Source organism: Phyllobates terribilis, unplaced genomic scaffold (assembly GCF_046119375.1).
Source record: "Phyllobates terribilis strain yellow unplaced genomic scaffold, ASM4611937v1 Scaffold_5__5_contigs__length_657084704, whole genome shotgun sequence".
Taxonomy (NCBI): domain Eukaryota; kingdom Metazoa; phylum Chordata; class Amphibia; order Anura; family Dendrobatidae; genus Phyllobates; species Phyllobates terribilis.
In genome coordinates, this window is record NW_027362765.1 from 468782936 (window position 1) to 468807417 (window position 24482).

Genomic DNA, 24482 nt, shown 5'->3' on the forward strand with positions numbered 1-24482 from the left:
CCCATGCATCCCCCCTACTCTGGAGCTCTCTACCCCAACATATCAGACTCTCACCTACCGTGGAAACCTTCAAAAGGAACCTAAAGACCCACATCTTCCGACAAGCCTACAACCAGCAGTAACCCTCGCTCCACCATACCGCTCCACGACCAGCCCTATCCTCACCTACTGTATCCTCACCCATCCCTTGTAAACTGTGAGCCCTCGCGGGCAGGGTCCTCGCTCCTCCTGTACTAGTCGCCGACTATTATTGTTCAAGATTATTATACTTGTTTTCTTTTATGTATACCCCTCTTCACATGTAAAGCGCCATGGAATAAATGGCGCTATAATAATAAATAATAATATCTCAGCCATTCAGCCAGACTCGAAATGCGTCAGATGTTTTTCATGCTCATGCTACTATTTTAATGAAGTCACAATCAATAATTTTTGCTTTTAATTCGCTTTGCTGGATTGAAAAACTTTTTTTTCATCACTTCGATAAATTCATTTTTACTGGCGGTAGCACACAATGACCCAGTGATGAACACATTTTATTCTTTACGACTCCTAGATACACACATATATACATTGAGTATGATTGCTGATCTTTTGTTCTCTAACCCTAGCAGTGGAGATAATGCCCTTGACAAAGTGGTGTGTACACATGAGAGTAGTGTAGATGACATGTACTGATTGTAAATCTCCTTCCCACTAGCACTGGCAGTGTGAGAGCTGCCTGTACCTGGCTGCCCAGCAGCCACTCCCTCTGATTGTATGTAATGTAATACTAGTAACTGCAGGCTGAGCTGCTGCTGCTGCTGCAACAAGTATCCAGGGAGCTCTGCACAGAGCACAACTCTCAGGATAGCTCACTGCACTGACCACAGAGGGACCCTGGACTTTCCTGCTCTGGACTCGTATCCAGAACCCAACAGAGGATTATCACTATTTGGACACATACAGAAACTGCACATTGTGTAAAACATGGCTTCCTTCTCTTCTGGGGGTAGTAAAGAAAGACACCAGGTGAGCAATGTTCTCCAGTTACTTTCTCTTTTGGGAGACTTTCAGCTTTGTGCAGATGTTGAGCTACTTTTCCTGTTATATACCAGCATCAAAAGTGGAGCTTTTTGGGGACTTTTTTTGAAGATGTTATTGTGCAACTATAACTCCTAGCAGAATGATGAGACTTGTAGTACTACAGCAGATGTAGTGGAATAGATGGTACATAAAAGGTTATTAGAGTTGCAGATTTTGGTTTAAATTTTAAACACTTTCTAAAGCTATAAAGTTTCATTTTTCTGTTTATGTAGGAAATTATTGATATTAATATCTTCCTTCGGTGTTTATTATATTCATGTCATTTTATATAGTATGTGCCCTGTTCTCTATATGCAGAAATTCTGATTTGTAACAACGGGTCCTGTTTGGACAAATGACAATATTGGAATGTTCTGTAATGTTGGTTACTATTTTGAAAATATTCCATATTAAAAGATTCTAATGTACGAAAACTGGGGAAGTGTGGACACAAGATACAATGGGCCGTGCTGGCGGCACACAAGTGAGTTTGTTTTCACAGAGCTGAAGACCTGTCAGTCCCATTTGCTGTGGGTTTTGGTGCCAGCTCCTCTGTGTCTCTGTCATGGTCAGATGTTCACATACAGCCAAACACTGGCTTGCATTGAATGGAATTCCACTGCACAGTACTCTGGGAAATCATTTCTCTGCCTCATTAAAGTATGAGTACATATCTAATAAAAATAGGGGAAATTTTCTAAAATATAACATACATTCTCTTCAAATGTTGTCATATTTCATCCTGTGCATTGGTGTTTAAAGAGGACTTTTCACCAAAGTCTTAATGTTGAACTGGACACACAACGTAATAGTAGCTGCAGAGCGGAATGAAACGTTAACTTTTGTTAAGTTCAAGTGGGTGTTATCAAACCGATTTCAGTGGGGGGCATTTACTTTTTCCCCCTCTATTATGCTGACCAATTATAAGCCGGCAGCAACACTCAAAGAAAAGAAGAACACGACTGCGCCTTAGTTTAAAGCAGGTTTCTCAGTGTGTGAGATGTAATCAATCACATTTATGTCTGTTGTGCTCAGCTTGTGCTCCCTCAGCAGGGAGATCAGGAGGTGTAATTACATCTCACACAGGAGTGGTCTGAATTGGGCTACTCCTGTGTGGGATATAATGAGACTCTGATCTCACTGCAGAATGAGCATACATTGCCTGAGAACAATAGGCATAAGTGTGATTACTGACACATCCTTACTCTCCAACAGGCATTGTGGGGGGAGGTGATCATGCCATGAGAGGAGAGCTGATAGAAGAGTTTCTAATGTGTCAAAGATAAATTCAGCTGTGCTGGCTCTTCCCCACAGGAACCTTATCTGAAAGGTGATAGTCATTTTTGCTCTCTAATCATGGAGGAGGTTAGACCAGGAGATCATTACATCTCACTCACTGAGAAACCTGCCCATGGGGGTGTGTTATTCTTCTTATGTGTTGCTTCCTGGTTATGAATGGTCAGCATCATACAGGGAGAAGAAGTACATGCCCCCAGTAAAAACTCTGATGACACTCACTTAAACTTAACAAAAGTTAACTCATTAGGTGCCAAATATTTTGATTCCTAATTAGTGATGAGCGAGTATGTTTCATTAACCCTTTCCGGCGACATGCTCGGGTGCTCGCTGAGTATTTCGGTGTGCTCGGGATTTCTTTTATTGTCGCTGCAGTTGCAAGTGTCACAGCTGTTAGACAGCTGTGACACATGCAGAGATTGACTGTCGGACAGTCAATCTCTGCATGTGTTACAGCTGTCTAACAGCCATGACACTTGCAGCTGCGGCAATAATAAAAGAAATCCAGAGCACGGCGAAATTCTGCTCTGCAGCCACTATCACTATTAAATCCATTTTCCAGTTCAACTTGAAAAGTTTGGTGAAAGGTCCTGTTTAAGACTGGCCCATGAAACCTCAGTCTTGGTAAAATCCACCAAATCAGTTTGTAGTGCCAGTCCACAGTGTCCCATAAAAGATACACAGTGCCCACATCACTGTTATCAAGATACAGGCTACCAGGGGCAGGTACAGTCCTGTCTGTCCCTGCTCCTGTATGGAGTGTCTCTTCTTTTTTCTCTGACAAGGAAGCTGATGCTTACTTACATCATGACCAGTATGAGAAAGAGTACAGAAAGATGCTATGTTTTTTTCCCAGTGTCAGTGTAGCACCCTGAGGATTCGGCTGCTACAGGGGTATTGCACCTCAACCCAGAGGTGTGATATTCCACTCCCGGGTAAGGATGGAGTGTGGAACTGAGCTCAGAAAGCTGCATGCACTACACACATCCCATTTCCGAGGAACAGACCAACGGTACTCCCACTTAGAAATGTGCAGGTACGACCGAGTCTGTTCCTGGCTGGAGTGGGAGGGGGGTGGTACATCCCAGTAGTGTAGGGGCAGATAGGGGGAGCAGCCTGGGTAAAGTTAGGAGCTCATTGGGTGCTGGTCACCTGAGCTCACACATAGAGGGAGTATTTAAGGTGGGCACCATCTAAGATCAGGGTCAGTCTGTGAGAAGTCAGTGAGACATCAGACTTTGCAGAGGAAGAGAGAAGAGCAGCCCCAGGCCCAGAGAGAGTGAGAGAGGAGAGCCAGAAAGACCCAGAGGGGGAGACAGAAAGGAACTCTGAGAACCCAAGTACAACCCCAGGGTGAAGAGTTGGCAATAGGGTACCGGATCCCAAACTGGTGGGGGCTAAAGCATACCTCAGCCAGAGACCGGAGGCCGTGGGCAGGATCTGCCACGGCCACCCACCACATCCACCCTGAAGGCAAACCACGTGTAGGGTCAGGGAACCCAAGGCCAAGGGTATCCCAACAGAAGGCCCGAGGGAGCTGGACCTAGGTGGATCCCTGGTGGGGACGGCCAGAAGAAAGGACAAGAAGGAGGGCTCAGGGACACGCTCCGGACTTGCTTGGGGGTTGGCTGAATCCAGGACCTGGTGGACGCAGCACGGCTCGGGTGGTCACTGAAGGCCGGAGTGACCGGAATATCTGCAGTAAGTAAACACCCTGAACTGCACAACCCGACTCTGTCTTTACTTATCATCTACGCTGCACCACCACAACCCCCATCCTCTGCACCTGACCCCCTGAGGCCATACCCCTCCCGTTGGGGGTTATACTATCTAAAGCTGCACCAACACCATCAGCCTCAGCGGACCCTGCTGCAGCGGCGGCCGTAGTGACCGCAATCCAACGGGTGGCGTAGTCGACATAACGAACTTTGTAACATCTGTAGGACTGCCACATACTCTGAGCTTGACACCCTGGGCACGGACCGGGTCACAGCCACTCGGAGACTACAACCCCCATCTGATCCGGCTCCGGGTATTCCCCTAAAGAATATGGCCCAGGGGGCGCGTCAACTTTGGCGTAGTCGGCAGGATTACGTGCCCGCAACACCCGGGTACTGCGTGCCTGAAGAAAAGAACAAGTTTACCTCAAAAAGAAGTCTCCTGCCGGTTCCGGAGGGTCCCCGCCATCGGACTCCATCACAGATCGATTCCCGCCGGTTGTCCGCCATTAACAGCTTTTTCCCGCCATCTGCAGAGTTTCCCGCCACTGGGAGACGATTCCCGCCATTTCCAAAGGTTTCCCGCCTTGGAAGAGCGGACGCCATTATGGGCGTGCCAGAGGGTGGCAAGAGGCCGCCTCCCATCGTGGGCCAGGACCGAAAATGGCGCCAAAAGTGGAAACCGCCCCCACCAACAGAGACTGTGATGCTAGAGGTGTCTGTCAGCGTGAAAGAACTGCCCCTGGAGCTGACAATCACCAAGTGGCCCCGGGACCGCCCTCGAAGTGGGAGGACTGAGAACAAGAGAGCAAAGATGGGTGTCGCCTGGAGCAGTCTGGAGAGAGCGCACCCGGAGACAAGAAGCCTAGAGCTGAGTCCAGAAGAAGCTTACCCGGAGATGGGAGAAGAGCAGAGCAGCACCGGCCCGCTGGCCAGGAGCCTGCTGGAGACAACGGAAGGAGAGCAGAGCAGCACCGACCCGTTGGTCAGGAGCCTGCTAGAAGCAACGACCCCACTAGGCCTAGTGGAGGTCTTGGCACAGCTCCCCCGAGATCGGGAGTGTGCGCAGACTGCGCTGGAGGGCCTCGCACGGAGGATGGCCCGGGTGCAACGAGAGACGTTGGCGGAGTGGAGCCGAGAGATGGCCCAGCAGACAAGAACCCGTCAGCGGAGCACGCCACCCGAGACGAGGAGACAGACCGCCTCTGAGGATGGCGCAGGAGGACTGAAGGCCGGAGACGGCGCCGAGAAGGGAGCCGAACGAAAGGAGGCAGGTAAAGGGGACGTCTCTACCCCAAACCGGGAAACCGCGTACCTGCCCCAGCTCCCCGTCGCAGAGCCCGAAGTATCCCCTGCCGTGCCCGTCGCTGCAACGTCACCGCCGCAGACTAGGCCTCAAACGGGAGCCGCGACCCCTGTGACGTCATACGCCTCGACCCCGAGCGTGACCAAGCAGGAAGTACCATCGGCCTGGTCGCAAGGCCTAGTACCCCCGGGCGCCGCAATACCAACAGCGCCCCCTACCTCCGCGGAGCCACCGGCCTGGTCGCAGGGCCAAGTAGCCCAGGGTGCCGCCGTCCTTACGGTGCCCTTCACTTTCCAGGTGCCCCAGGCTTGGCCGCAAGGCCTGGGCAACCCGGGCGCTACCACCACCGCGCCCATAAAACCAAGAGTGCCGCATCTGGGAGAAGATCTGTTCGCCCAACATACGTGCCCGGATGGGCAGCCCTTTATTTGGCCACCGGAGTTTCACCATCCCCGACTCCGGAAAGAGAGACCCCTAGATGAACCCCTGATCCCGGCTCCAAAGCCCGTAAAGAGGATCTCGCCCCCGCTAGCAGAAGCGCAGTTTGAGTGGGACCCCACCGGAGAAGATCTCATGGGGTTCACTCAGGAGACCCGGGCAGCTGCAGCGGAGCGTGCAGAGTGCTGCCGGCAGCAGCTCGAGGTCTTTGAGAGGGAGCGGAGAGAGAGGCGGGTCCGGGAACAAAAAGCCCAGATAAGGAGCGCGGAGCAGAAGAGCCGGGCCAGGAGGAATCCCCGTGCAGCTCATGGTCCCCCTTCCACCGGGACTGTGATCAAGTTTAATATGCAGCACGGGTGGGGCTTCATCCGAGATCACCGCACCCCAGGCGACGTCTTCGTGACAAGAGGAGACGTTGAGTCCCACCTACCGGAGGGACACAGAGGACGTGACCTGTATATAGGGGACGAGGTCACCTTCACCCGGCACAAGTGTGCCAAAGGACCCTACGCCCTCCATGTGCATCGCCTGACGGAGGAGGAGCTGCGGTGTGAGGAGGAGCAAGAGGACCCGGACGGGTCTGAAGTTAAAGGTAACCACAAAGAAAGAGCAGGAGGACGTTGTCGTTGAGTACAGCGGAGTAGAAGCTGTATATAGTTGCCCGTCGGGGCACAGTGAACTGTTACTGCTGCTATTATAGTCCCCGTTGGGACCAGCGAATTGAACTGTTACCCGTATTTCCCTTAATCCCACTGACCGAGGACTGAGAGCGGTCATCCCCTTCCTAAATACCTGGCCGAGGACTGAGAGCGGCCATATCCCCTTGTAAATAGTTGCGCTTCCTAAAGCGCCCCCTACCGGTTTTATAGGAAGACCAATTTTCTAGAGAAACTGTTACACTTTTCCCGGGCACACGTTGCACAGTGTCCGGAGGAGGAGTTAGAAGCAAGAAACGACTACGAGAATGTTTTATATGAAAAGTTTTATGATGCTGCTAATATATGTTGTTTTATATGTTTTATTATGTTGTTTATGCAAAAGTTGTATGTTTTGGTGTTGTTTTATATCTTACAGCCCGAGGACGTGCTGTGATTTACCAGGGGGGAATGTAGCACCCTGAGGATTCGGCTGCTACAGGGGTATTGCACCTCAACCCAGAGGTGTGATATTCCACTCCCGGGTAAGGATGGAGTGTGGAACTGAGCTCAGAAAGCTGCATGCACTACACACATCCCATTTCCGAGGAACAGACCAACGGTACTCCCACTTAGAAATGTGCAGGTACGACCGAGTCTGTTCCTGGCTGGAGTGGGAGGGGGGTGGTACATCCCAGTAGTGTAGGGGCAGATAGGGGGAGCAGCCTGGGTAAAGTTAGGAGCTCATTGGGTGCTGGTCACCTGAGCTCACACATAGAGGGAGTATTTAAGGTGGGCACCATCTAAGATCAGGGTCAGTCTGTGAGAAGTCAGTGAGACATCAGACTTTGCAGAGGAAGAGAGAAGAGCAGCCCCAGGCCCAGAGAGAGGAGAGCCAGAAAGACCCAGAGGGGGAGACAGAAAGGAACTCTGAGAACCCAAGTACAACCCCAGGGTGAAGAGTTGGCAATAGGGTACCGGATCCCAAGCTGGTGGGGGCTAAAGCATACCTCAGCCAGAGACCGGAGGCCGTGGGCAGGATCTGCCACGGCCACCCACCACATCCACCCTGAAGGCAAACCACGTGTAGGGTCAGGGAACCCAAGGCCAAGGGTATCCCAACAGAAGGCCCGAGGGAGCTGGACCTAGGTGGATCCCTGGTGGGGACGGCCAGAAGAAAGGACAAGAAGGAGGGCTCAGGGACACGCTCCGGACTTGCTTGGGGGTTGGCTGAATCCAGGACCTGGTGGACGCAGCACGGCTCGGGTGGTCACTGAAGGCCGGAGTGACCGGAATATCTGCAGTAAGTAAACACCCTGAACTGCACAACTCGACTCTGTCTTTACTTATCATCTACGCTGCACCACCACAACCCCCATCCTCTGCACCTGACCCCCTGAGGCCATACCCCTCCCGTTGGGGGTTATACTATCTAAAGCTGCACCAACACCATCAGCCTCAGCGGACCCTGCTGCAGCGGCGGCCGTAGTGACCGCAATCCAACGGGTGGCGTAGTCGACATAACGAACTTTGTAACATCTGTAGGACTGCCACATACTCTGAGCTTGACACCCTGGGCACGGACCGGGTCACAGCCACTCGGAGACTACAACCCCCATCTGATCCGGCTCCGGGTATTCCCCTAAAGAATATGGCCCAGGGGGCGCTTCATCAGGGCATAAGATAGCATGTTTGTGTCCCAATGTTTGTGGGCTACACAGAACTGCATCACAGGCCATGTGTAATACAACCTTGACATGAAGGATGTTTTCTCTTCTGTGCAGCAATAATTCTTAGGTCATGGCTGATGTCTTTCTTGGCGTGATGTAGACACACTTCTGATAGTTCTAGAACATCAAATGTTCTGCTTTTACTGACTTAGAAATTGTTGCGGAACCTGCAACCTTCTTTTAGGTCTGACACGATATTTAAGTAGGAGTTTTTTGTCAAAGTAACAGCTGCATGAATTTCTGGACTCAAGGATTTCCTGCAGAACATTTCCCAGGACTTCACACGGCCTCTGCTGGTTCGCCTTCTTCTCACAGTACATTCTTATGCCATATCTTCCCCAGCTCTACAAATACACCCATCGATTCATATGATGTAAAACAAAATGTTATTTACTGTAGCAGACCAAAACAACGTCTTACTTTTCTTCATGGTGAATTTGGATGCTCACCTCCTTATTGAAGGCACTTTCAACTGCTGCGGACCGAGTCTGCATGGACACTTTGACACATACTTTCTACCATAGCCAGCGCTACTTTTTCAGCACTTTGTGTTACCGTACCTTTTTTTTGGAATTGGACAAGGCAAGATTGTCTGATTCCTAAGTGCATTCGTCACCTTTGGGCACCTATGCTCTTGTCTCCTTGGACAACTTTTAGTAGGCACTGACCTTTGAATTTTGGGAACATGACACAAAAACTGCCATATTGGAGATGTTCTAACCTTGACAATTTCACCCCTGTCAATGTGTTCTTTTTCCCTGTGACAACATACCAGATTCAAGATCTGATTGTTCCATTGCTGCCTAATCTATTTCACAAAAAAAACCTATCAAGAATAAATGCAAGGCACATAGAATGTATGAATAAAAAAATTAATTTTTATTGAAAAATAAATAAAAAATTTTGTAAAAGGTATGAGCCACAAGACATACATAGCTGATGAGCAAATGTCAATAGTGACAAGCATTATACAAAGTTTCAGAATACATCTATATGCAAAGTGCAATTAAGTAAATACAATAGTGAATACAATATTATAATATATAATTTATAGTCCTGATATTGCAGACGGATACCATTTTTAGAAGAGGATCATGAAAAAATGTTCATGCAGAGACCAAATAGGTTGAGACAGGGGATCATAGAGTGATCCAAAAAATAGAATCCATAAATGTGAAAGGTAAACAAGCCCAGTGGCATATTGCAATCTCGACAGTCCATGAGAGAACTGCACCCGACGCGCGTTTCGCACATAGCTTCGTCGAGGGGTAATGATAGACTGCATATCCAGTCAAATTTATATTCATAGAGACAAATCAGACATCATTGGTAATTTTACTGCACATGTGTCAAAGGAAGAAGATCATTTGGAGAGCAGAAGTTATGTCAGACGCCATCACCCTTGTCAAATTGTACTTTTCTATTTTTCCTTGTTACAACACACTGGCTTCAAGATTTGGTTGTTCCTTTACTGCCTAATATATATAGGTATATATTATAGGTAGTTGCGAGACTTGAAACCGATGTTAGATCTCGCTGGTGCAGTGCAGCAATTTGGAAACGGAAGAAGGAGAGTTTGGCTATTCCATCCGGTAATATAATATGTCAATAATCCTTTATTGATGACCCATTAAAACTGAGGCAACACAAGGGGGAATTAAAATACTGACACGTTTCTGGCGCATTAAACGCCCTTAGTCATATTACTGTGCTGTACGTGTTATTCACGGACCCATAGACTTGTATTGGCCATTGTCATCCGTGGTATCGGAAAAAAAACGACATGTCTCCGTGTGTTTTGCATGGACACATGGTCCATTTTAAAACACGGACATGTGAATAGCACCCTAGGTTATAAAGGGTACGTATGGTATTTGTGAAAAAAACATATACCACACATTCTGGAAACACAGATGTGTAAATGAGGCCTTGGACCTGATGAGTCTGGTGCAGTTTGTAAATCCATGTCCAAGTCGTCCTCCCTATGTAAAATGCTGATGGACTTTAGTCTGTGAGCTGTAGCAGTGTTTACCTTTATTGTATCAAAATGCTGTTTGACGTCAAAATAAGACCTTCTATAAAATCTATTTGGAAATGTAGACGTTATGGAGGAACGCAACAGGTAAGTGACTTGGAGATATTGCAGTGGCACCTGAGGAATACTCCCCACCCCCGTCTTGCTAAAGCCCAGTATAATAAAATCACAGTTTACAATTAGGGTAGATTAATAATTACCTAGATGTCATTTCATTTATTCCAATTTGTATTCCTTATTTCAATTGCTGAACTTCTTTGAAAAACAAAACACTGAGATAATAATGTTGGTTCTTTTACAGAACTTATTTACTTTTTACATGTAGCTCATATCTATGATCTTAGTATGTTATAAACAAATCACAAATAAGGACATCAAATCCAAAAGAAGCATAGAAAAAAGAGGCCATACTTACGAATACATGGTCACAACATTAATGCACTTCAGCACACATAGCAAACTCTGGCCCTCAGGGTGATTATATTTGGCCTGCGATGCCATATGGAGGACTATGTGGGTCCCATTATTCTGTATGGAGGACTATGTGGGGCCCATTATTCTGTATGAAGGACTATGTGGGGCCCATTATAATGTATGGAGGACTATGTGGGGCCCATTATTCTGTATGGAGGACTATGTGGCTCCCATTATTCTGTATGGAGGACTATGTGGGTCCCATTATTCTGTATGGAGGACTATGTGGAGCCCATTATTCTGTATGGAGGACTATGTGGGACCCATTATACTGTATGTAGGACTATGTGGGGCCCATTATTCTGTATAGAGGACTATGTGGGGCCCATTATTCTGTATGGTGGACTATGTGGGGCCCATTATTCAGTATGGAGGACTATGTGTGACCCATTATTCTGAATGGAGAACTATGTGGGGACCATTATACTGTGTGGAGTGCTGTGTGGGGATCACAGTTGGGATATCATACTGTGTTGGGGTCACCATTCTTTGCCAAGGGAGTTGAGGCGGGGGGGGGGGGGGTACAGTAGGGTCATCATACCATACCTGTGGAGAGTACTGTGGAGGAATTCACTGTGGGGGAATTATACTGTGTTTGGGGGGCACATTTGTTGACATCATACTTCATGGGGGCAATGAAAGGGCAATCTAGGAGCTTCAATAGGAGGAAAATTACTCTGTAAGGGCTACAAAGTTGTGAGATATGCTCTTCTGTGACCCCACCGAATGTTAAGGTTTTTTTTTTTTTTTTTAATAAATATCAAGGTTGGCCCATGACTTTGTCCAAGTTTTTAATTTTGGCCCTCTGTATATTTGAATTTGACATCCCTGCACTATAGGATGCAGCAGACCCCCATGATAAAGTCAGAGGCAGTGTAGAGGTGTGGACTGTATTGCCCTGTTATTGTCCCTGAAGATAATAATTGCATAATGTGAATAGTGTCATGCGTCTCTAGTGTGTAATATGATACAGTGTAGTATAAGTATTGTTAATATGGTAATGTAAAGTATGTTATGCATGATGTGTAGCAATGTATGATGTTGGTAGCATACAGCATAGGGAAAGACATAGGTTAGGACCTAGGACATAAGATAAGGAGGATAATAGGTTTAGTACGTACTGGATCAGATACAGTTAATGTTGGGGCAAGCCCACAGTGGGAGGGGGTGATGCTAGTAAAAAGCAGGCACTTCCTGGTAGTAACTCAGATAGGGAAGTGCAGTAACAAGGTCAAGTGTATAAGGTGCTATGGCGTCCAGTCTTCCCCTGCAGTATATTGGTATTGGTATGTATGAATTGCTTTTAATTTTAGTGTAGGAATTCGCAAGACAATGAGCACCACTGGCGGACACAGGAAAGGGCCCCTGTGCAAGAACAGTATATGGGCCCTTTGCAGCCCAATAGCTCATCATAAATGCACAATTCCACCTGTTTTGGAGTTGGTAGTGGCCCCCTTACCTCTTGGGCCCCTGTTTAGCCGCACAGGTTGCTCCAGTGATATGTCCACCCCAGATGGACACCCTTGACATTGGTAACGAGCATGTGCATTCTGGTAAAATATATTAACTAATACCTCATGTACTTTTCTCCTTTACAAGATAGCAGCATGCAGTGTAATGTTGGGATGAAGGCAAATAGGGTGTTTGTCCTTGTGGGGTGCACTTATACAGTACAGACCAAAAGTTTGGACACACCTCATTTAAAGATTTTTCTGTATTTTCATGACTATGAAAATTGTACATTCACACTGAAGGCATCAAAACTATGAATTAACACATGTGGAATTATATACTTAACAAAAAAGTGTGAAACAACTGAAATAATGTCTTATATTCTAGGTTCTTCAAAGTAGCCACCTTTTGCTTTGATGACTGCTTTGCACACTCTTGGCATTCTCTTGATGAGCTTTAAGAGGTAGTCATCGGAAATGGTCTTCCAACAATCTTGAAGGATTTCCCAAAGATGCTTAGCACTTGTTGACCCTTTTGCCTTCACTCTGCGGTCCAGCTCACCCCAAACCATCTCGATTGGGTTCAGGTCTGGTGACTGTGGAGGCCAGGTCATCTGGCGTAGCACCCCATCACTCTCCTTCTTGGTCAAATAGCCCTTACAGAGCCTGGAGGTGTGTTTGGGGTCATTGTCCTGTTGAAAAATAAATGATGGTCCAACTAAACGCAAACCGGATGGAATAGCATGCCGCTGCAAGATGCTGTGGTTGCCATGCTGGTTCAGTATGCTTTCAATTTTGAATAATTCCCCAACAGTGTCACCAGCAAAGCACCCCCACACCATCACACGTCCTCCTCCATGCTTCACGGTGGGAACCAGGCATGTAGAGTCCATCCATTCACCTTTTCTGCGTCGCACAAATAAACGGTGGTTGGAACCAAAGATCTCAAAATTGGACTCATCAAACCAAAGCACAGATTTCCACTGGTCTAATGACCATTCCTTGTGTTCTTTAGCCCAAACAAGTCTCTTCTGCTTGTTGCCTGTCCTTAGCAGTGGTTTCCTATTTTACCATGAAGGCCTGCTGCACAAAGTCTCCTCTTAACAGTTGTTGAAGAGATGTGTCTGCTGCTAGAACTCTGTGTGGCATTGACCTGGTCTCTAATCTGAGCTGCTGTTAACCTGCGATTTCTGAGGCTGGTGACTCGGATAAACTTATCCTCAGATGCAGAGGTGACTCTTGGTCTTCCTTTCCTGGGGCAGTCCTCATGTGAGCAAGTTTCTTTGTAGTGCTTTATGGTTTTTGCAACTGCACTTGGGGACACTTTCAAAGTTTTCCCAATTTTTTGGACTGACTGACCTTCATTTCTTAAAGTAATGATGGCCACTCATTTTTCTTTACTTAGCTGCTTTTTTCTTGCCATAATACAAATTCTAACAGTCTATTCAGTAGGACTATCAGCTGCGTATCCACCTGACTTCTGCAGAACACAACTGATGGTCCCAACCCCATTTATAAGGCAAGAAATCCCACTTATTAAACCTGACAGGGCACACCTGTGAAGTGAAAACCATTTCCAGTGACTACCTCTTGAAGCTCATCAAGAGAATGCCAAGAGTGTGCAAAGCAGTCATCAAAGCAAAAGGAGGCTACTTTGATTAACCTAGAATATAAGTCATATTTTTAGTTGTTTCACACTTTTTTGTTAAGTATATAATTCCACATGTGTTAATTCATAGTTTTGATGCATTCAGTGTGAATGTAGAATTTTCATAGTCATGAAAATGCAGAAAAATCTTTAAATGAGAAGGTGTGTCCAAACTTTTGGTCTGTACTGTATAGTGCTGGGCAGCTTGCTTTATCTCACAGTATGGGTGTCACCAATAGGCTGTAAGATTATGTTCACACGTGTTATTGCAGTGGAGGGAATTTTTCTGCAGCAAAACCCATTGTCTTGGCAGGAAAATTCTGCATACAATACACACGTTTTTTACGTGTGTTTTTGCATTGGTTTTACTAGCGGTATGTTTTTTACATTCATTTCAATGGGTGAAAACTTCTGCAGAAACCATGAAAGAATTGAAATGCTGAAAATTAGAAATAATGCATCAGAGCTCGAAATTCACATAGATAAAAAACATAATGTGCATGAGATTTCAGTAATCTGATTGATTTTGTTGGGAATGTAAAAATCTGCATATTTTATGCACCATATACTCTGTGCAAAATACTGTGCATTTGCAAAACATGTCAACATACTAAAACGTCACTTTTATTGTTTCCTTTAAAATAGGGGGATAGTATCAACAATTTAATAAAACCAATATACATATAGCTAACCAAGGTAAGTAAACCTAAGAATTGCTAAATAGAGGGAAAGTTGGGAATGACCCTACTACCGGTCTATCTTGTCTTTACATTGCTGCGGCATACCATATACAGTGGGTACGGAAAGTATTCAGACCTCTTTAAATTTTTCACTCTTGGTTTCATTGCAGCCATTTGGTAAATTCTAAAAAGTTCATTTTTTTTCTCATTAAAGTACACTCTGCACCCCATCTTGACTGAAAAAAAACAGAAATGTAGAAATTTTTCCAAATTTATTAAAAAAGAAAAACTGAAATATCACATGGTCATAAGTGTAACGGGTCTGGGAGGTGGAACCTCTGGGCAACGATACAAAGGGGCAGTCCTTGTAAGGAAGCGGGTGGCTCCCAGGGTAGGCGGGCAGGTAGTCACGGCAAGTGACGGGGACAGTCTCTGGGTAGAAGGGCAGGAGGTCACGGCAAGTGACGGGGACAGTCTCTGGGTAGAAGGGCAGGAGGTCACGGCAAGTGACGGGGACAGTCTCTGGGTAGAAGGGCAGGAGGTCACGGCAAGTGACGGGGACAGTCTCTTGACAGGCGGGTGGTCACGGCAAGTGACGGCTAAGCCTCCAGATAGGCTAGCAGGCGGGTAGCAGGTGGACGCTCCCAGGTGAGCGGGCAAGAGTCTCTGGACAGGCAGGTGGTCACAGCAGGTGACGGCAGAGCGTCCAGGTAGGCTAGCTGGCAGGTAGCAGGCGGACGCTCCCAGGTGAGCGGGTAAGAGTCTTCAGGACAGGCAGGTGATCACAGCACGTGACGGCAGAGCCTCCAGGTAGGCTAGCAGGCAGGTAGCAGGCGGACGCTCCCAGGTGAACGGGTAAGAGTCTCTGGACAGGCAGGTGGTCACAGCACGTGACGGCAGAGCCTCCAGGTAGGCTAGCAGGCAGGTAGGCGGACGCTCCCAGGTGAACGGGTAAGAGTCTCTGGACAGGCAGGTGGTCACAGCACGTGACGGCAGAGCCTCCAGGTTGGCTAGCAGGCAGGTAGCAGGCGGACGCTCCCAGGTGAGCGGGTAAGAGTCTCTGGACAGGCAGGTGGTCACAGCACGTGACGGCAGAGCCTCCAGGTAGGCTAGCAGGCAGGTAGCAGATGAGCGCTCCCAGGTGAGCGGGCAAACAGATCCATAGACAGACTGGCAGGGCTGGTAGGCAGACTGTCGGACCGCAGGAATGTAAGCAGATAGACAAGTATCAGGCAGGTATCAAGCAGGAATCTGGCAGGTAACTGGCAGGTATCTGGTAACGGGACCTGAGGGCTGAAGCAGAGTGATAGGCTATGCAACAACATTGCTCGGGCACCTCCATTTTGGAGGAGGTGCCTTATATATGGTGAGGTCCTCCGGCCATTGGCCGGGGACCCCTTAGGACGGCACGCGCGGCCCCTTTAAGAGAGGGGGAGCGCGCGCGCGCCCTAAGCACAGTGGCCGGGAAGCAGCGCGCGCTGCCATCAGAGCAGGAGGAAGACGCCGGACACGGAGCGGAGAGGTGAGGGGAACAGCGTCCCTGCCTAGCAGGAGGCAGGGACGCCGACGCTACAATACCCCCCCTTTAGGCCCCCCCTTTTTTAGGCCAGACAGAAATTTATCAAGGATGAGAGGGGCATGGATGTTCTCCCGGGTCTCCCACGTTCCCTCCTCAGGACCAAACCCCTTCCAATCTACTAGAAAAAAGGTCTTTCCTCTTACCCTTTTGGTGGCCAGAATGTTCTCTACCTCAAACTCGTTTTCAGCGGAAACCGGAGCAGGAGGCGTACCTGTAGACTTCGAAAAAGAGTTAAGTACCACGGGTTTGAAGAGAGATACATGGAAGGAGTTAGGGATCCGCAAGTTGGCCGGGAATTTCAATTTATAGGCCACCGGATTGATTTGTTTGATAACTTCCAGTGGGCCGATGAACCGAGGCCCTAACTTGTAGGAAGGAATCTTGAGCCGGACATACTTGGACGAGAGCCAGACTTTATCTCCAGGACGGAATTGTGGAGGATCCAGGCGTTTTTTGTCAGCGTGTTTTTTCATCCGCTCAGACGACTGAAGAAGTGCGGATCGGGTACTCTCCCAAATGGAGGAGAATTCGCTAACGAGAGATTCCGCAGCCGGATTGTCCACCGAGGTGGAGACGGGAAATGGGATCCGAGGATGCTGACCGAAGACTACAAAAAACGGGGATTTGGAGGAAGATTCGCTCTCGTGATTATTGTAAGAGAACTCGGCCCATGGTAGGAGATCCACCCAGTCCGAATGGTGGGCATTAACGAAGTGCCGGAGGTAACTGGTCAGGATCTCATTGATCCGCTCCACTTGACCATTGGACTGTGGGTGGTAAGCGGAGGAGAAGTCCAGGGTGACGTTAAGCAGCTTACATGTGGCTCTCCAGAAGCGTGATTTGAACTGAACCCCACGATCCGACACGATGTGGATGAGCAGGCCATGGAGACGGAAGATGTGGCGGATAAAGTCTTTAGCCAGCTCGGGTGCAGATGGGAGACCCGGCAGGGGAATGAAGTGAGCCATCTTGGAAAAGCGGTCAGCGACCACCCAAATGACCGTACAACCGGCAGAGACAGGGAGATCCGTTATAAAGTCCATAGCTATATGCTGCCACGGGGCAGCAGGTACTGGAAGAGGAAGGAGGCGACCGGCTGGCAGGTGTCTCGGAACCTTGTTGCGGACGCAGGACACACAGGCAGAAACAAAGTCTATTATGTCCTTGTGCAGGGTAGGCCACCAGTAATGCCGGGTAATAAGCTGGAGGGTCTTTTTCTGACCGGCGTGGCCAGCTAGCTTAGACGAGTGACCCCAGTGTAGGACCTTCTTCCGATCAGGTACTGTTACGAACGTCTTACCGGGAGGGAGACGATTTAGATTCACGGGGGCCACCTGCATTACTCTGGCGGGATCAATGATGTGCTTAGGCTCCTCGTCTAGATCAGACACCAGGAAGGATCGGGACAAAGCGTCAGCTTTGATGTTTTTGTCTGCCGGGCGAAAATGAAGAACGAAATCAAAGCGGGCAAAAAACAAGGACCACCGGGCTTGGCGCGGATTAAGTCTCTGGGCGCTCTGGAGGTAAGCCAAGTTCTTGTGGTCCGTGTAAATAATTACCGGGTGAAGAGCCCCCTCGAGCAGGTAACGCCACTCCTCCAGTGCCAGCTTAATGGCCAATAACTCTCGGTCTCCTATAGAATAATTGCTCTCAGAAGGGGAGAAGAGTTTGGAGAAGAAGCCGCAAGTTACCATTCTTCCGGAAGACGACTTTTGGGTAAGTACCGCTCCGGCTCCAGAGGAGGAGGCGTCCACTTCCAGGAAGAATTGTTTGTTGCCGTCCGGACGATGCAGCACCGGGGCGGAAGAGAAAGCCTGTTTTAAGGAAAGAAAGGCTTCCTCTGCTTCGGGTGGCCATTCTCTGGGATTAGTGCCCTTACGGGTGAGCGCAGAGATTGGGGCAGTCCGGAAAGAGAAGTGCGGTATGAAGAGGCGGTAGTAGTTGGCGAAGCCCAGGAACCGCTGAATAGCCTTCAACCCCTCTGGTCGGGGCCACTTCTGGATGGCAGACAGTTTCTCAGGATCCATTCGTAGGCCGGTCTGAGAGATTATGTAGCCCAAAAACGGAAGCGAGGTCTGCTCAAAGAGGCACTTCTCATATTTAGCGTAGAGGTGGTTCTGCCTGAGCCTGAGCAGGACCTGACGAACATCCCTCCGGTGAGTGAGAAGATCCGGAGAGAAGACCAAGATGTCGTCCAGGTACACCACTACGCAGGAGTAGAGAAGGTCCCGGAAGATGTCATTGACCAACTCTTGAAAGACGGCGGGAGCGTTACAGAGACCGAAGGGCATTACCAGGTATTCATAGTGGCCGTCCCGGGTGTTGAATGCCGTCTTCCATTCATCCCCCTGACGGATACAGACCAGGTTATACGCCCCACGGAGGTCCAGCTTGGTGAAGATTCTAGCCCCCCTCAGACGGTCAAATAATTCCGGAATGAGCAGAAGGGGGTATTTATTCTTCACCGTGATCTGGTTAAGGCCCCTATAGTCTATACAGGGACGGAGTGAGCCGTCCTTCTTTTAGACGAAGAAGAAGCCTGCTCCCGCCGGGGAGGTCGATTTCCGGATAAATCCCCGGGCCAGATTCTCCTCAATATATTCAGACATGGACCGGGTCTCAGCAGCGGACAAAGGGTAAATACGCCCACGGGGAGGAGTAGTGCCGGGCATCAGGTCGATTGGGCAGTCGTATGGTCTATGAGGGGGTAATGTCTCTGCCTCCTTTTTATTAAAGACGTCCGCATAAGACCAATAGGGAACCGGAAGACCAGGTAGATTGGCTGGGGTAGGAGAAGGACGGACAGGATGGACGGTAACTAAACAAGTCTTATGGCAGTCCTGTCCCCAGCGAAGGACTTCTCCGGTCTGCCAATCAAGCACGGGTGCATGTTTCTGAAGCCAAGGTAGGCCTAGCAAGAGGGCGTGAGAGAGTCCAGGCAGAACATGAAAGAAGATGCTCTCAGAGTGCCGCATTCCCACCTGCAGGGTTATGGATTCGGTGATGAGTTGGATGGGATGTGGTAAGAGGCCCCCATCTACGGCAGCGACAGATAAGGGTACAGCTAGGGGTTTGGTGGGAATGCGGTATTTCTCTACCAGGGACTGAGAAATGAGATTTCCGGCAGCTCCAGAGTCAAGTTGGGCTAATTCAAAATAACGGTTCTCCCCGCAGATGATAGAGACCGACAGCAACAGAGATGGAGAGGGTTTACTCTTATCTAGGACGACCTCTCTGAGCGATCCTAGACACAGGCGTTTCCCGACCTCTCCGGGCAGGAACGGATCCGGTGCTCCTTACTGCCACAGTAGAAGCAGCTCCCCTCGGCTCGGCGTAACTCTTGACGGGTCTTGACCATCTTGGTCTGGTCGACCTGCATAGGCTCGGGTGAGTGCGCCTGGGGAGTAACGGGACAAGTGACGAGTTTCTGGAAGGTAGGGGCTAGACGTGGAAACCTCCTCTCACGGGTGACCTCTTTGGCGCGCTCCTGGAACCGGATGTCAATCCGGGAGGCAAGAGTTATTAAGTCGTCGAGAGTGGTAGGAATGTCCCGACCGGCGAGTTCATCTTTAATACGGCCGGACAGACCCTCCCAAAAGACAGACACCAGGGCGTCATTATCCCAGGCCAGGTCCGAAGCAAGGGTACGGAACCGTATGGCATATTGGCACACGGTGAGATTTCCTTGATGGAGGCGTAGCAGAGATGATGCGGATGAGGTCTTCCGTCCTGGTTCGTCGAAGACTTTCCGGAAAGCCGTGAGAAAGGCTGGCAGGTTGGACACCAGGGGGTCTCCTCTCTCCCATAGAGGATTTAGCCAAGCCAGTGCCTCTCGGTGGAAAACTGCAGTGCCAACAATTCGAAGTGCAGAGTGCACTGGTTAATGAAACCCCGTGCCTGGCTGGGATCTCCGCCAAAACGAGGAGGAGCGGAGAGGCGGAGAGGCGGGGACCGGGAAGAGATGCCATGGTGTTGATGGGCTGCAGCGGTGCCGGGGTAGTAAGTGTGCGTGTGGAGGCAGCTCCCGAAGAGGTAGACAATGTGTCCAGGCGGGAGTTAACACTACGCAGGTGACTCAGGATGGACTCCTGTTGGGACCTCTGACGGGAAAGTTCATGACATAAGTCCCAGAGCAAGGGAGCTTGGGTGCCACCGGGTTCCATGGCCCGAGCAAACTGTAACGGGTCTGGGAGGTGGAACCTCTGGGCAACGATACAAAGGGGCAGTCCTTGTAAGGAAGCGGGTGGCTCCCAGGGTAGGCTGGCAGGTAGTCACGGCAAGTGACGGGGACAGTCTCTGGGTAGAAGGGCAGGAGGTCACGGCAAGTGACGGGGACAGTCTCTGGGTAGAAGGGCAGGAGGTCACGGCAAGTGACGGGGACAGTCTCTGGGTAGAAGGACAGGAGGTCACGGCAAGTGACGGGGACAGTCTCTTGACAGGCGGGTGGTCACGGCAAGTGACGGCAGAGCCTCCAGGTAGGCTAGCAGGCAGGTAGCAGGCGGACGCTCCCAGGTGAGCGGGTAAGAGTCTCTGGACAGGCAGGTGGTCACAGCACGTGACGGCAGAGCCTCCAGGTTGGCTAGCAGGCAGGTAGCAGGCGGACGCTCCCAGGTGAGCGGGTAAGAGTCTCTGGACAGGCAGGTGGTCACAGCACGTGACGGCAGAGCCTCCAGGTAGGCTAGCAGGCAGGTAGCAGATGAGCGCTCCCAGGTGAGCGGGCAAACAGATCCATAGACAGACTGGCAGGGCTGGTAGGCAGACTGTCGGACCGCAGGAATGTAAGCAGATAGACAAGTATCAGGCAGGTATCAAGCAGGAATCTGGCAGGTAACTGGCAGGTATCTGGTAACGGGACCTGAGGGCTGAAGCAGAGTGATAGGCTATGCAACAACATTGCTCGGGCACCTCCATTTTGGAGGAGGTGCCTTATATATGGTGAGGTCCTCCGGCCATTGGCCGGGGACCCCTTAGGACGGCGCGCGCGGCCCCTTTAAGAGAGGGGGAGCGCGCGCGCGCCTTAAGCACAGTGGCCGGGAAGCAGCACGCGCTGCCAGCAGAGCGGGAGGAGGACGCCGGGCACGGAGCGGAGAGGTGAGGGGAACAGCGTCCCTGCCTAGCAGGAGGCAGGGAAGCCGACGCTACAATAAGTATTCAGACCCTTTGCTAAGTATTGAGTAGAAGCACCCTTTTGAGCTAGTACATCTTCTTGGGAATGATGCAACAAGTTTTTCACACCTGGATTTGGGGATCCTCTGCCATTCTTCCTTGCAGATCCTCTCCAGTTCCGTCAGGTTGGATGGCGAACATTGGTGGACAGCCATTTTCAGGTCTCCCCAGAGATGCTCAATTGGGTTTAGGTCAGGGCTCTGGCTGGGCCAGTCAAGAATTGTCACAGAGTTGTTCTGAAGCCACTCCTTTGTTATTTTAGCTGTGTGCTTAGGGTCATTGTCTTGTTGGAAGGTGAACCTTTGGCCAAGTCTGAGGTCCAGAGCACTCTGGAAGAGGTTTTCATCCAGGATATCTCTGTACTTGGCCGCATTCATGTTTCCTTCAATTGCAACCAGTCGTCCTGTCCCTGCAGATGAAAAACACTCCCATAGCATGATGCTGCCACCACCATGTTTCACTGTTGGGATTGTATTGAGCAGGTGATGAGCACTGCCTGGTTTTCTCCACACATACCGCTTAGAATTAACACCAAAAAGTTCTATCTTCGTCTCATCAGACCAGAGAATTTTATTTCTCATAGTCTGGGAGTCATTCATGTGTTTTTGAGCAAACTCTATGCAGGTTTTCATAGGTCTTCCACTGAGGAGAGGCTTCCGTCGGGTCACTCTGCCATAAAGGCCCGACTGGTGGAGGGCTGCAGTGATAGCTGACTTTGTGGAACTTTCTCCCATCTCCCTACTGCATCTCTGGAGCTCAGCCACAGTGATCTTGGGGTTCTTCTTTACCTCTCTCACCAGGGCTCTTCTCCCACGATTGCTCAGTTTGGCTGGACGGCCAGGTCTAGGAAGACTTCTGGTGGTCCCAAACTTCTTCCATTTAAGGATTATGGAGGCCACTGTGCTCTTAGGAACCTTGAGTAATGCAGAATTTATTTTGTAACCTTGGCCAGATTAGTGCCTTGCCACAATTCTGTCTCTGAGCTCCTTGGGCAGTTCCTTTGAGCTCATGATTCTCATTTGGTCTGACATACACTGTGAGCTGTGAGGTCTTATATAGACAGGTGTGTGCCTTTCCAAATCAAGTCCTATCAGTTTAATTAAACACAGCTGGACTTCAATGAAGGAGTAGAACCATCTCAAGGAGGATCACAAGGAAATGGACAGCATGTGACTTAAATATGAGTGTCTGAGCAAAGGGTCCGAATACTTATTACCATGTGATATTTCAGTTTTTCTTTTTTAATAAATTTGCAAAAATTTCTACATTTCTGTTTTTTTTCCAGTTAAGATGGGGTTCAGAGTGTTCATTAATGAGAAAAAATGAACTTTTTAGAATTTACCAAATGGCTGCAATGAAACAAAGAGTGAAAAATTGAAAGGGGTCTGAATACTTTCCGTATTCACTGTGCATTGGATAGAAACTGATCTGGGACTGTTACATCTGTGAAAATATGACATCTTTGAATCCCTGTGAATATCATCTTGTATTCCTGTGCTACTGTATGCCTAATGTATCTAAAGCTATTCATTAGATTATTTAATTTGGTCACACTGGGTCTATTTATTGCAATGGACCTACTGATCTCTATTACTCTGTGGATTGTCTATCTATAATGTCTATTTAACATAACGTTTGCTAAACCTCATTTAGGGACTTGACCATTTTAGATACCGATGGTGGCTATTGTATGGTTGGTATCAAGTGCTCGTCTTGGCTTGTAGGGCTTGATAGGGCCTACTAGGGTGAGCCTACGTTGAGCGGGGTGCCATTTGTGTTTATAGGGTGCCAACTTCCGCGGCGAAGTGGGAACAGGATACTAGGATCATCCTTAACTTCTCCCTCTATTTAGCAATTCTTGGTCAGGTTTACTTACCTTGGTTACCTATATGTATATTGGTTTTATTTAATTGTTGATACAATCCCCCTATCTTAAAGGAAACAATAAAATTGATGTTTTAATATTTTATGTTATATAGTGTATGTCCCATGAACTAAAAGGTTGATTCCAAGAAAAATAACTGAAGGCACTACTGATAAATCACACCAAGAACAAAACATGTGTGCTACTGAGTCACGATCACCAAATCTAGTAAAAGAAATACTTTATCTACCAATAAAACAATATTGACGTGTATATTGAAAACATTTAAAAAGCACAATGGCTAATAATAATTCACCAGGTGTGTTTATATAAGAAACTACACCTCTCCTTCAATGTCCAACAGAGAAAAAATCTCAGTCATATGAATAAAGAATTATCACAAAGAAGTACTGAGGACCACTATACATTAGTGTAAAAGGGTAATCCAGTAGAAATACAAAAATGTGGTTATATGAATAAAACACCGTAGGATAACAAAAATAAAAGGCTTTATATCAAAAATAAGGCTATCTAAACAATAAAAAATAAATAAGTAATCACGATTGCACCAAGTATCGCACAAAGCAGTAACAATTGCAAACAAAAATAATGGTTTGCAAGATACTAAGGAAGAATAAGGAGCAATACCTATTTTTGCAAGAGAAAGTGATCACCAGATGTAGGAGAAGAACGGTAAGTATCGTATTAGGAAAAAAATTAGATAAGCTTGTAGCAAGATCTCCATGAGTAAATGGGAACTGTGGACATGGACGAGGAATAACGGAGAAATGGAACCCCACGCGTATCGCCACGCTAAGTGTGGCTTCCTCAGGGGTAATAGTGACTAGCCATTGTGTTTTTTAAATGTTTTTAATATACATGTCATTATTGTTTCTTTGTTAAAGTATTTATTTTACTACATGTGGTTTCCTGATACAGTAGCACACTTCTTTTTTTCTTACTGCATAAAACATTGATTTAAGAATCAAGAATTGATTGAAGAAAGAACATTGTGAAGATAGCCTACGTCAGCCTGGTGCACTACATATGCCTATACCTGCCACCTTATACAAGCCTTATCCATGTGCATTTATAATACTAATCACCACTCGTGAAGGATACGTGTGTGAACGGTTGTCTATCACTATTTTGCACCTGTTCTACCTTTTTATTCTGCCTTCTGATTGGGAGCATAAACCCAATGTCAGGTTCACTTTAAATTAGCTTTTTAGCCTTGGTAGTTATTTAGAGTCAGTAAATTCTAAAGCCAGCTATAAAGGCATAAAATACAGTGAATAAATACTGAATTATGAAGCATGGCTATCTGTACCTTGAGTTATTTTAATAATGATTTGACTATCAAGATAGATACAACATAATAATGTTTTTCTGCAGAA

At 48.1% G+C, this 24482-nt stretch overlaps 1 protein-coding gene across 1 annotated transcript in view; it reads left to right on the forward strand.

The window, feature by feature from the left end:
- The first annotated feature begins 743 nt into the window (after positions 1-743).
- ANK3 (ankyrin 3) overlaps positions 744-24482 on the forward strand; it is a 762832-nt gene continuing 739093 nt past the window's right edge. The window contains exon 1 of the mRNA XM_073685429.1: positions 744-1011. Coding sequence (XP_073541530.1) covers positions 970-1011 — 42 coding nt within the window. The 5' untranslated portion in view covers positions 744-969. The remainder of the gene's footprint in view (positions 1012-24482) is intronic.